The sequence below is a fragment of the Cynocephalus volans genome, chromosome 5 (genome assembly GCF_027409185.1).
Source record: "Cynocephalus volans isolate mCynVol1 chromosome 5, mCynVol1.pri, whole genome shotgun sequence".
Taxonomy (NCBI): Eukaryota; Metazoa; Chordata; class Mammalia; order Dermoptera; family Cynocephalidae; genus Cynocephalus; species Cynocephalus volans.
In genome coordinates, this window is record NC_084464.1 from 142,960,894 (window position 1) to 142,975,162 (window position 14,269).

At 36.7% G+C, this 14,269-nt stretch overlaps 1 protein-coding gene across 1 annotated transcript in view; it reads left to right on the forward strand.

The window, feature by feature from the left end:
- Window positions 1-5,648, forward strand: part of AIG1 (androgen induced 1) — a 241,701-nt gene extending 236,053 nt beyond the window's left edge. Inside the window, exon 6 of the mRNA XM_063096498.1 lies at window positions 4,952-5,648. Coding sequence (XP_062952568.1) covers window positions 4,952-4,989 — 38 coding nt within the window. The 3' untranslated portion in view covers window positions 4,990-5,648. The remainder of the gene's footprint in view (window positions 1-4,951) is intronic.
- The last annotated feature ends 8,621 nt before the right edge of the window (window positions 5,649-14,269 follow it).

Here is a 14,269-nt window from a genome sequence, read left to right on the forward strand (position 1 = left end):
TCCCCTCTGTTCAAAGGGAATAGTCATCCTTCCCTATTAGTTAATTTATAAAAGTACATAGTTAACTTAAAAGAATATTTTGAAAATAAAATGTAAACTTTGCTCTTTGAAAGAAAGGCTATATTTACATTAAAGCTAATATGTTCAATATGTGTTACTCAGGAAGTATTTATGACTGCCTGTTTCTCCTTGGTTTGCTTGATTCTGATAGTCATTTGGCCATTGTTCTACAATTTCTATGAGAGATGATATGAAAACCAGGAGAGATAAATACTCAAACCAGAATATTTGTCTTACTTACTACTAGATAGAATACTTCTTTGCAGCTTTGAGTAAGGAGTTAAAAGTGAATAATGAAACAGATTTTTGAATGCTCTATCAATTTAATGTATACTATTCTCTTAAGTAACACGAGTTAAGGTTGACTAACATTTTGTAATTCATTTCAGGTATAGAGATTATTTTTATCTACATAGGACCATTAGGTAATTCCACAGAAGCAGCTGTTTCATGTCAAGTAGTCATCTTCCTCATTTACAAGAGGAGTCACAAACTGATGGCCTCCCCCAAATTTTACCCACCGAGAAGTTTTGTTAGGCCTTCATAGTGAGATTTTTGTTTTTGAACCAACATTTAAAAATTTGGAGATTTCACACAAAAGCCAGGTTTTCACCTTCTTATCAAACAGTTTAAGAACTGAGAACATCAAGCCCACTGTTCTCTTCTGGCAACAATGGGTTAGAATTGAGTATCAGTTGTCTTCTATAGATGGCTCTCGAATTTTCCCTGTGCTCACCTGGCCACTTTACTCAGTCACATTAGGAGCCTGGTTCTGCTCATAGTTGAGTTTGAAACTGATGATTAAAAGCAGTGTGTGCCCTGGGCTTGTGTGTGTGGGTGTGTGCGCACGCGCGTTAAAATGGTTTGCGTACAATGCAGTACAGTCCTGATTACTGTACACCAATTACTGCAAAATACGCCAGGAAGAAGGAATATTGCATTTGAGCCACCTTCCTTTTTCCCGTAAAGATTTCTAATGTCTCTACATGGTTATGTTTTGTTAGCTACAACTTTAAGATCAAATCACATTATTATAGAATCTTACAGCCGAAAAGGACATTAGGAATCATCTAAACTGACCCTTTGCTTTTACTAAAAGCAACTGAAGCCCAGAATTCTTAAGTGACCCACCAAAATAGGTGGTGGCAGAGCCACCTATGTTCAATCCTGTGTTATTTCTAGTGGACTATCACAATGTCACCATGTTTTGGAAACCCAGACACAAGAGAGCTTGGAATTCTCACTGAGAACCACAAACCTAGCTTATAAAATAACAAAATAGGCCAACCTGATACGAAATGTGAACTTTCAAGAAGCCTTTAAAACAGGCTAAGTTAGTAGTTAAGTATTTGCTCTTTTTAAAAGAAAGTAACTCAAGATGGCTTTGTGAAAGTTGTTTTAGTTTGCTAATCTACCATAAAAAAATACCACAAACTGGGTGGTGTAAACAATAGAAATTTATTGGCTCACAGTTCTGGAGTCTAGAAGAACAAAATCAAGGCATTGGCAGGATGGGTTCCTTCTGAGATCTGTTCCAGGCCTCTCTCCTTGGCCTGTAGTTATCCATGTTCGTGTTCATGTGGCGTTCTCCCTGTACTTGAGATTGACTCCAAATTTCACCTTTTTATAAGGTCACCAGTCATATTTGATTCAGGCCCACCTTGATGACCTCATTTTAACTTTGTGAAGACCCTATCTCCAAATAAGGTCACATTCTGAGATACTGAAGTTACAGCTTCAACATATGAATTTTCGGGGGACAATTCAGCCCATAACACTCTACCTTCTCCTCCCCCAAATTTATGTCTTTTACACATGTAAAGTACACTAACTCCATCCCAGGACCCCACAAGTCTCTCCAATATCAGCTCTTCAGTCCAAAATCTTATCTTAAATTTCATATATATCAGGTATGGATGAGACTCGGGGTATGATTCATCCTGAAGCAACATTGTTCTCCAGCTGTGCGACCGATACCTGTGAAACTGACAAAAAGTTACCTGCTTCCTAAACACAATGGTGGGACACGGGCAAAGATATACATTCCTACTCCAAAAGGGAGAAATTGCAGGGACAAAAAGGGTCATAGTTCCCAAGCAGATCTGAAAACTAGCAGGGAAAATTCCATCCCATTTTAAGGCTTGAGAATAATCGTCTTTGGCTGGATGCTCTCCGGGGAGCAGGTGTGCGGCCCTGCCTTGCAGGCCCAGGGTGACCAGCAACCCCACTCCCTCAGCCCTGGGCAGCAGCCCCACCCTCTGCAACCAAGGGGGAGCCATTCCCTGGACCATCTTTAGAGACACTGGTACTTCACTGTGTCCTATCTCTGTCCCTTTCAGTCCAGGCTGGCAGTGTTTCTGCTGGTATAAAATTCTCAAAAACCATATTGGCCTTCCATGCAATTCATGGGGATCCAAGCCATCAGACAAGAGTGTCCTCCACGTTCTTTCACAGATAACCACGTCTCTATCCCTGGCTTCTGCTGAGATGGTTGAGTGGATCTGTGAGTCACATACCTCATTTCTTTAGCAAACGGTTGTGCAGCCACCCGCATGGCAGTCTCTCCCATTCTCTGGTACTGAGGATTAGGACTTCAACATAAGAATTTGAGGGGCGGGAGGGAGATGGCTGAAGTATTTCTGTACTTAAGCTAAGAACCGGTCCCAATTCCAGTGTCTCTGACTGAGGTGCCCAGTCTTATTAAAGTCGAATTTTACAAGACCAGACATGAGAGTGCCCAAAAGCAAAAGGCTGGGTGAGAGCAGAGAAGGCAGGCAAGAGGGGAGAAAGGAGAGACGGTCAGAGTCAGGCTATGTGGGCAGAATCCTCCTCGTGTCTCCTCCAACCGCCCATCCACATGGCTTCCCACCCAGGCCCAGCCATGTCTGAGCACTGCCCCCCCGGTGAGCCCCTCTCCCAGCCTGGGGGCAAGCACATGTGACTGACTCCCTCAAGTTCAATCAGTCTTGTCCCCCATGTTCCCACAAGTGCATCCTGCCTCAGCTTTGTGACAGGTTTATTTATGCTTTTGGTGTGGAAATTATACGTGTGGTTCTTCCAAACATTATTTACAGCTGCCTAATTTTTTCCCTCTACCTCACAGCTGCCAAACTAAAGTAGGTGGGGAGCCATTTTCCTTCTCTAGGTCGGTGAACACCCCCTGTTCTCCACCCCTGCCTTTGAAGATTCCACCATTGCTGCCAAGTCACCCATCTGCAGGAGAACGCTTTGGAGGAAACAGACTTTAAAAAGACACACAAACTGTTATTAGTCCCTGATAGCTTCTCCACAGGAGAGGGAACATGGGACAGAAGTTGGGACTCAAGTTATGTGTGCTGTTTGAATGGAATGCGTGTTGTGTTTTCTGCCTTTGCCTTGGTTACCCAACAACTAAGCACGTCGGACCTTCTGGCCTTCAACCCTATTCCTCCTCCCTTCAAATGTCCTTACTGCTCAATTTGAAGTTTTCCTTAATATGATTTCTGGGAAGTACTTTGGAAAAAATATTGTAGATCTCTGCCAGTTCCTTAGCTGTAAAAAGCAAACATAAAAGACTGTTTGAGGACACCTGTTCAAAGCGTGTTACCCACATTCCACTATGACCTCACGAGACATATACTAGGAGCTGGGAGCTGGGGGGTAGGGAGGCCGTCCTTCCTAATGTAAGTCCTATCATTATAACCCTTAGGGGTTAGACTTGATATTGTGAAGTCCCATGTTTTGTTCTACTCTTGTCCCACTAGTTCAGCCTTCTCCTGTCTCTATGTTCAGTGTTTATTAATTTATTCAACAAAGATTAATTGAGCTGCTATTATGAGACAGACACTGTGTTAGGTGCTGGGGATATAATCAGGAACAAAACAGTTAAAAAATTCACAAAAGAAATTCAGGGGTCATTCACTTTGTGAAGTTTCTAGGGCTCCAGTGATCTGAATAAGACATGTCAATAAACTCCCTGTACAGTGAAATCAAATTGTTTCATTTTGCATTCATTACCTCTAGGAAAGTTGTTATACTATACTTTTTAATTTGTATTATTTTTTACTGTTGTATTATTTTTTTTTTTGCATTTTATAAAAGAAAACTAACAAAACCTGCAAAGCAGTATTTTAAGTTCTTTCATTCTAGTGCTGCTATTGAAACAAACATAAAGTCTCTGAGAATTTGGAATGGTTAGAAAAGTGTTTCAGCTAGAAGCAAAAGAAAAAAGAAGCAGGGAGCATTTGCCAGATTTAACTATAATTCATGAGAATGACTTGAACATTTTCATCTCTAGGAAAATGAAACATCACTGACTATTCACTACAGACAACAGGCAAAGTTCTTGCTGGTTCAGTACATAGAAGCCCTTCAGGAAGAAAAACGCAGTCCTACCACGATTGGGTTGGACAGAGGGAGAATCTGAGTTTAAGATACATGGGTTTGGAAATAAACAGTTCTGTGGCTAATAACATCTTCATGAGCTTAAAAAAAAGACTTCTTGGCCTTTGAAAATCCAGAATCTTTGCCTTGTGAAGAGACAGGACTAAAGTAAAAATAAATGAAGTCTGTTTGAAACTCATGAGCTGCGCCTCTCCTGCTGCTAGAAGCTGGTTAAAAAGCAGTCTGGCTGCAGTTTCCGTGCAAACTCAGCGAATCAAAAAGCAACTTGCAGCCTCACTCCCAGAAGCCATAGAAGCTGGGTGTGTCCCAGAGATGTGTGTCTTGATTCCAGGGAACAGGTGGGGAGAGAGGTCACCGAGGATGTTTCTGGAGAAAGTTATAAATGGGTTTCCTTCTTAATGGGCGCGGGAGGGTGGGTGGGGAGGTGAGAGTTTTTGTGAACAGCTTTGACAAAACTGCTCAGAGTTTAACCTGATACTCAAATAAATTCCTTTGCTTGCATTTCTAGGTATGGAAGAAGAGAAAGAGAAGCCTAAATTGGAATGAGATCCAAGTCTAAACAGAAGAGCTGGACCACTGAAGACTCATTCGCCTCTAGCATTGGCAGTGCAGGAGAGAAAGCTTCACAGGAAGTGATGGCATCAGCCCCCACCTCCCTGCCCCAGAGGGAGGACACCTTTTCTATTAAATATGTACAAAAATAGATGACAGTTGTTTCCAAAGCAACTCACCCTCATTGTGTTTGAAAGAATTCTTTCCAAATTCATTATGATAACATCTTTTTTTCCCTTTTCTAGTTTTGAAATTAAAATTGGTCTTTGGATTTTCATTTTTGCAATTATAACCCCATTTAATCAAGGGAGAGTAAACTTTTCTTGTGTTTCTTGTTGAGAAATACGTTGAAGTCAGAGGGGCAGATGAAGAGGAATTCATTCATGTAGTTAGTCCTCAAGGTGGCTGGAATAATGAACCAAGGCTGCGCTGAGGGCCCTAGAGGAAGCAGGATAGATGTTTCTATTGCAATAACGCCACAGTTGCCTCAAATGGGCAATGTTAGTAATAATCACATCAATTTAGCCAAACCCTGAGTGCATTTGGATCTCCTGATTTAATCCTGCGAACTTTTCCTCGATGCAAACTCTAACTTCAATAAAGACCAAGCAACTCTGAACCCGATGTCTGCTTGGTGCATCTCAAAATCCTGACAGCATTGGTGTCTTATTTTGTTTTTATTATCTGTTCAAAATGGTTTTACTAAACCTGGTTCTTTCCTATAATTTTCTGATTTAAAAAATATGTACCTTTTTGATAGTTCCAAGAAGAATAATTTTTTAAAACTAATTTATAGTCTTTGGACATAATTTTTAAAGTAGGAAATAGAATATTATATAAATTATAAAATATTGCTCAAATATAGGTGTTGATTGTCCCTGCTAAGAGATACCAAGTGATATAAAACCATTCACTCCAAAAATAATTATTAAACTTTAATTGGTAATGTAATTTAAGAAATGATAGAAATCTCTCTCCCTTTCTTTCATTCTCTTTCTCTCTCTCTCTGTCTTTCTCTCACACACACACTCACGCACGTGCACATATACATACATTCTCTTTATTTCTTTTTTCTTCTCTGCAACCATTTCCTAAATGAACCTGTTCATTCTCATTGGCCACTGCCAAGGACCCAGTACCTACATGAAGGGAGGAGAGGAGAAGTTTCTAGGAGGCTCCTGATAATTAATTACTGATAATTCAAAGTAGATATACTTTTAAAGTAAATATGTTCATACTTTACATACATCCAATTTTTTACACATTAAATTATTAAAAATTTCAACCTGAAGGAGTTTAGCTAATAAATAAGATTGTGTAGAAAACATAACACATATCATAAAATATTATGAAAGACCTCCAGCCAAACATATCTGTTAAATCAATAAATATAAAAGGCTTTGATTCACATATTGAAAGAAAAAGGTTTTCAGATTATATCACAAAGGAAAACCCCACTCTATGCTGCATATTGCAAAACAGACACAAAATGAATTATGAATGATTGAAAAGAAAATAGGCAAAAGTACACCTGAAATTGTAAACAAAAAGAACAAGGGTGGTGACTTTAATATGAGACAATGGTGCAATTCAGGCCCAACGTGCTCTATATTTATATGTCCCATTTCTGAGAGCATGGTTGATAGAAATAGAATACATCTAGCAGAATCACCATATTGGGTCCCTAATTCATGGAGTTGGGACTATTAAGTAGAAAAGGTCAAGCAGAAACCCACCAGAACAGAAAAGCAAAGCAATAGCACATCCTTGGAATAATACCACAGTGAGTGCCACCATCTAAGATTCAAAAGGATCCAGAGTTGGTGGTTGCCATCACAACTACATTTAACTTACCTGTTTGACCCATGTTATAGGTCGAATTCTGTCCCTCTAAACTTTACATATTGAAAGCCTAACTCCCAGTACCTCAAAATGGAACTGTATTTGGACATAGGGCCTTTAAAGAGGTGATTAAGATAGAATGAGGCCGTTAGTTGAGCCCTAATCCAATGTCTTATTAAAAAGGGGAAGTTTGGACACACAAAGACACCAGCAATGCACACACACACAGGAAAAACTATGTGAGGACACAGTAAGAAGACAGCCATCTGTGAGCCAATGAGAGAGGCCTCAGAAGAACCCAACCTGCTGACTACCTTGATCATGTACTTCTAGCCTCCAGAACTGTGGGAAAATAAATTTCTGTTGTTTAAGCCACCAATCTGTGATATTTTGTATGGCAGCCCTAGCAGCCTGTGTACAAAAGACTGGTGGATTTTGGAGTATGATAATGAATTATTGTGAACTTACTTAGGTGGTGACTCCACTTAACAGCATCTCTTCCAGAAGAGGTCTCCTTTTTGCTAGAGTAAATCAATACAATCCCCTGTACATGATATGAAGCTGTTAAAATTTTCCTTTATCTTGCAAGGACAGCAATATAGCTTTACTATCTTTTCTCAAGACTATTTCAATTCTGGCTTTATATCATAATTTAGACCACAGTGACCTTGATTGCCTAATCATTCCATGGGATGTCAAGTTTCCATCACATTGATTATATAATACTGCTTGGAGGATGTAACACGTTCCACATGTGCCTTGGTAAGACACGTGTATTAATCTGTTTCTGTTGCTTATAACAGAATACCTGAAACTGGGTAATTTATAAGAAAATGAAACTTATTTCCAACCGTCAGAGGCTGGGAAGTCCACAGGGGGCACAACTGGTGAAGGCCTTCTTAGTGGGAACTCTCTACAGGGTCCCATGGTGAAAAGGGTGTCACTTGGCAAGAATAGGCTGAGCAAGGGCACTAACCTGCTCACTTACTCTCCATATAAAGCTATCCGAACCATGCCCATTACTCCATTAATGGATCAGTTCATTCACTAGGGTATAGTACTCACAATCTAATCACCTCTTACAACTTCTACTTTTCAAATACCATAACTGGATTTCCCACCCTCTTAACACTGTTACAGTGGAGATCAAGTTTCCAATACATGAACTTTTGGGAGACACATTTGCATGTCAGAGCAACACATGCATGTCAGAGGATAATAGGTAAATAGCCCCCCCCACAAAAAAATTCAGGGGTCATCCACTTTTGTGAAGTTTCTAGGGTTCCAGTGATCTGAATAAGACATGTCAATAAACTCCCTGTACAGTGAAATCAAATTGTTTCATTTTGCATGCATTACCTCTAGGAAAGTTGTTATACTGTACTTTTTTATTTGTATTATCTTTTACTGTTGTATTTTTTTTTCTGAATATTTTTAATCTGCAGTTGGTTGAATTCATAGATGCAGAACCCACAGATAGGGAGCACTGAGTATCACACTGAATGTGATTTAATGTACCACATTGAATGTGTTGTTCTTATCCGTAGATCACAACTAGAGAAAAATTAGAGTTATAAAATTAAAATTTAAAAGGTATAACTATCACAATTTGCAGACGATATGATTTTAAACTAACACCCACAAACATCCTGTTCCAGTTATTTACTATTGCCAGTAAACCAACCCAAAACTTAATGGCTTAAAACAACATTGATTTTGCTAATGAATCTGCAACTTGGGCAGGACGTGGTAGAATAAGCTTGTCTATGGGCCGCTGGGAGTCTGCTGGGATGACTTGAAAGCTGGAGGCTAGAGCCATCTGAAGGCTCACTTACATATCCGATGACTGCTGCTAGCTATGGACTGAGACCACAGCTGAGGCTGTGACTGGGTCAAGTGTACGTGGCCTTTCCATGTGGCTCCTTGGCCTCATCCCATGTGGCTGCATGTTGTTTCTATGTGGTTGCTTGGCTTTGTCACAGTATGTTGGCTGGATTCCAGCAGGTCCGGGTACAAGGTATATTATTTAATATGAAGTAGCTTCAGAAGTCATATAGTGTCACTTCTGCTATAGTCATAGTCCGGCCCAAATTCAAAGGGAGGGAACATAGATCCCACGTTTCGATGAAGTATTTATGTTACATTATAAAAAGAATATATAGGATTAGGAGATATCGGTGTCTAGATTTGTAAACTACAATCTACCACACACATCCAAAATAATAAACTGAAAAATGACTTTAAAATTAAGATAATTTAATAAGACAATAAGGTATAAAATAAATATAGGCAAATCAATAGTTTTTATATATACAAGATGGAATGGGAATTATAATGGAAGAAAATGTTCCATTTACAATAGCAACAACTTTATGAAGAAAATTATAAAACTATTAAATGACACAAAAGAAGGTTTGAACAAGTGGAAACACATACCATGTTCTTAAAAGCAAGACTGTATATCATAAAGATGCCAAGTGCCACATTAATTATAAATTCAGCATGATCCCAATTAAAATACCAACCTTTCTTTGTATTCATTTATTTATTTATTTTTGAAACTAGACAAATTAATCCTAAGGATCATATGTAAAAATTAACAAATGAGAATTGTTAGGAAAGCTCAGAATAAAAAAAAGCCAAGAGAAAGGACTAGAAGACAACCCCAACAAAACGTTAAAATGTATTATAAAAGCTTCATAAAATACAGCAGAATGGAACTGACTATGAATATAACTGTTATAAATAGATATAAATAAATATAAATAGATCAATATTGAACAAAATAGATCAATAATAAAAATGACTACATATGGGAATCTAGAATGTAATAAAAGCTGTACCTCAAGTCAGTAAGGAAGGATAGAGTATTTAATAAATATCACTAGGACAAATGGAAAGCCATCTGGATAAAAAAATAAAAGTTGGATCCATACCTGGCACTTTTTACCCCAAAACATTTTGAACAAAGATTTAATATTTAAGAAAAAGTAGAAGGAGAAAACTTGGAGTTTTCTAGGAATGGGACAAGCCCTTCTAACTATGAATTGTAATCTAATAATCATGAAATAAGATTAATAAATTCAATTACCATAAAACCCCAAAACTCCTGCATTGCAAAAACTGAAGCAAAGACAAAATACATAAACTAGGGGGGAAAACTGCAACTTACATAACAGATGGGCTTATCTTCCACGTACAAAGAAAGTTCTAAAAAATAAAAAGAAGAAAATAATAACCTAATAGGAAAATAATGGCAAAGAACATGAATAGTTCAGAGGAAAAGAAATGAAAGTATCTCTCGAATATGTGAAGAGAATGCAACCTCAATCATAATAAGAAAAATGCAAATTAAAGCCACACTGAATATCGTTTTTACATCTGGGACTGGCAAAAGTCCTAAAGCTTGACAACATCCTCTACTGGAGGGGGTATGAGACTATAGGCACTAATTGCTTGTGCGAGTACAAATAGGTGCAATCTCCATAGAAAGCAATTCTTTTGTATCTCTTAAAATTATGAAAGCACAGATCACTTGACCTAGCAATTCTATTTCTCAGAATTTGTGCTAACAGACATATTTCTACATGTGCTAAATCTATTAATTGCAGCAAAATTTGTAATAAAAAAAAAAACAGAAACGATTGAAATGTTAATAATAGGAAACTGGTCTTACAAAATAATAGTCACTTTACTCAATAGAATACTCTAGAACTCTACAAAAAGGGAAGAAGGGCAGGGAGAAATGATGACACTTTCTCTCTGCACTGATACGAGAAAATCTCTAAAAATCTACTTAAACTTTAAAAAGAAATATATTGGATAGTGTGTATAGAACACCACCTTTCATGCAAAAAAGATGGGGAGGGGGACAGAAGAAGGGGTCTTATATATACATAAAGAAACTTTGGAGGGATACATAAAAGCATAAAAGGTTATCTGTTTAAGTGGTTGATGGTGAAACAGTACTGACGGGAGACAGTTTGGGGACATGTTGTTCATTATACACATTATTTACTTATTTATTTTGAAAAAGTTATATTACTTATTCTAAAAAGGTAATTACTTAATTTTAAACCCAGCACTTTAAGGAAAGAAAAGAAAGTCAAAGACAAAAATAAAAATGCAATTGCAAGCTATTCAGAAAATAATAGCAAAACACCTTACAATAAAACTTACTAGATGTAGCCTTAGAAAAAATATATAGCTTTAATTTTATTTTTATACAAAAATTAAATGAAAAAAACAAGCTACATATTCAGCAGCAGAAGTAAAAAACATAAAAATAAATCTTAGAGAAATATAAGAAAGGAACTAATAAAAATAAAAGATATAAAATAAGGCAGCAGAAAAACACCAGAATTGATAGATAAATAAAAGTTGATTAATACAGTACCTCAGCTATACAAATATCAATAAAATATGCAAATTGCTGACATGTTAACTGAAAAGAAAGAGAAATAAATACTTGACAAAATAAACACAGTTGTGAAGAAAATTTTTAATTGTAAAAATATGTTTTATAGCTCTATGAAAACAAATTCTTGGAACACAATGAAATGTTCAAAATACAGGGAAAATGGACTCAGTAAGAATTAGAAAGTCCTAACAAACTGATATTTGAGGAAGACACTTTTTAAAATAAATTTTCAATTAATTATCCCAAAAAAAGGAGTTGGATCCAGAGTGTTTTATGAGCAAGTTCTTGAAAACTTTCAGGTAACAATTCTCATGCTTTTTAAATTGTTCCAAGATTACAGAATGATGAAACACTTCCCAAATTATTTTTTAAAGTTACTATTACCCTCAAAAAAGCCAACAAAGCAAAAAAATTTTTCACTTGTCTTAACTAAAGTATTAGCAACATAAATCCAACACTGTGTAATTTTTCATCACTAAATAAATTTATTATAAAAATTCAGGGATGTCTCAATACTAGGATTTTCATTAAAAATATTATCTCAATAATGCACAAAATAAAAACATATGATTCTCTATATAGTTGCTCTCAAGTAGTTGGGAAACACTATTAGTAAAATAAAAATGTAAAAATATCTACATATCGTGATAATAGTGATCTCAAATGCCAAAGGCCTTAAGGTCAGAAATTAGACAAAGATATCCACAACGCTGTTGTTGTTCATATTTTTCTGAGATGTTTGAGTATGTTAGATCTGTCTTCAAAAGAATTATATTTTGACCTTCAATCAAAAAGTTTTATTTTAAAAAAAAAGTTATACATAACTACAGAATTGACAAGATTAATGGAAAAGAAAATTCAATGTATGAAAAAGCAAGAAAGAAGCAAAACCAGTATTTAAGAGGAAAACATTTCTCCAGATGACTCTCAGAAGAGGAAACCTCAAGGAGCGCAATATTTTTAAGGAGTCGCTGGGACAATTCCTCTGGGACCTTGTGACTACTTCTCTCTTCTAGCAAGTAACATTTTCTGATTTGGCCACTTAACTGATACCTTCGAGATTTAGATAGAAAACTGATAAAACTTACAGTACAGCAGTTTGGATTTATGCATCACTGCTATATGGGAAATACAAGATGTCATTAGATTTGGGGTTTGGTTTTGTTTCCTCTTGGTGGGTTATTTTTTCTTTAGGAACCCCAGTCCCTGAACCCTGTCCACACAGCAGGACGCCAGTGCTGTCTATCCAGGCGCTCAGAATGCACCAAGACATGCTCACCAAGATATACCCACCAAGCCCAGGTGCTGCTAATGCACCCACGGACCCATCACAGCAACTCAGCTTGTCCAGGAGCAGAGCCCACAGGGTGACTCTACCTACTAGTCTGTAATCACTAAGCAGTGACAAAAAATAACCTGGACCTCCTGCTTTCCCCCACCAGCTCTCAAGAGAATGTGTTTTACATTCTCTGCGCCTGCATGTAAAGACCAATCCACAATCTGCCATCCTACGGGAGAATGTGCTTCTAGCTACACTTCTGGGAAAAGAAAATTAATAATTAATTAATGCAAATAAATAGAAGAACTTTTGAGAAGAAATTGTACCTAAGATGCAAAGCAATAAAAAGCTTCTGAAATTATATTTTAGACTTAATATAGCACTCAACATAAAACCAACAGAGCACAAAATTTCATTTATCATAAATAAAATACTAACAACATAAATCTAATACTACTATAAAATAATAATTTTTCATAATCAAATAATACATACATTTTCCCTAAGGGACATTTTTAAAAAGACTTGAATAAAATGTAAAAATATACTAAATTCCAGGAAAAAAGACTCCATTTTTTCAGCACCACACTCTCCCGAGTGAGCCACGGGCCGGCCCGAAAAGACTCCATTTTTTAAAGATGTTATTTCTTCCTTCAAATAATTTGTAAGTAGTATAGTACATAATTTCATTCTAAAGTTGCCAAAGATTTTTTTAATGTAAAAAAGGAATAAACAGGTAAAACAACAGAAAAAAATCTTCACAAAGTCCAGTAATTAAAGTATATTTGCACTGTTAAAAAAAATACTATATTGGGCTGACCCCATGGCGCACTCGGGAGAGTGCAGAGCTGGGAGCACAGCAGTGCTCCTGCCGCGGGTTCGGATCCTATATAAGGATGGCCGGTGCGCTCACTGGCTGAGCGCGGTGCAACCGGTCACAAAAAGACAAAAAAAAAAAAAAAAAAAAAAAAAAAAAAAAAAAAACTATAAAAATGCAATAATTGAAATAGTATGGGTGTGTCTCAAAAATAGAGAAAAAGTCAATGAAATAGATAGCAGGCCAAGAACCAGGCCCTAGTACACATACAAATTTATTATCTTTACTATAAGATAGCATTTCAAATTAGTAAGTGTATAATAAATTTTTCAATATGTGGTGCTATAACAAATAAATACCTATCTGATAAAAAAGAAAAAGTTAGACTCCTCCCTTAAACCACACGCACACACACACACACACACACACAAAGTGGATTAAATAATTAAATGTGAAAAAGTAAGAAAGACAAAATAAGAAATAATAAAATAATAAAGAATAAAATAAATATAAGAAAAGATAGGTGAATATCTGCTCCTATAATAGAAATGGAGAAAGTATGAATATATATTATATAGTAAAATATATAACATATTTATATGTATTAGAAAATTTAATCTACAGGTCTGGTAGCTGATATGCTATGAGGTAATTGAGAGAAAATGATCTAGGATGGGCTCAAAACAATAATACCACTATCTTCTTAAACAGGAAACCTGGAGAAAGACAAGGCTGGAGTGGGATGTGATGATGAGCTCAGCTCTGGATTTTTCTGTATGGGGTCAGGGGCTGTTTCATTGAAATTGCAGGGGACAGAATCCAGATTCCAAAGGATTAAGGAGTTAGTGGCTCAGTGTATGGTAAAGTAGAGATAACAATTTCAGAATACTTTTTTCAAGAGTACGTCTTCCACATA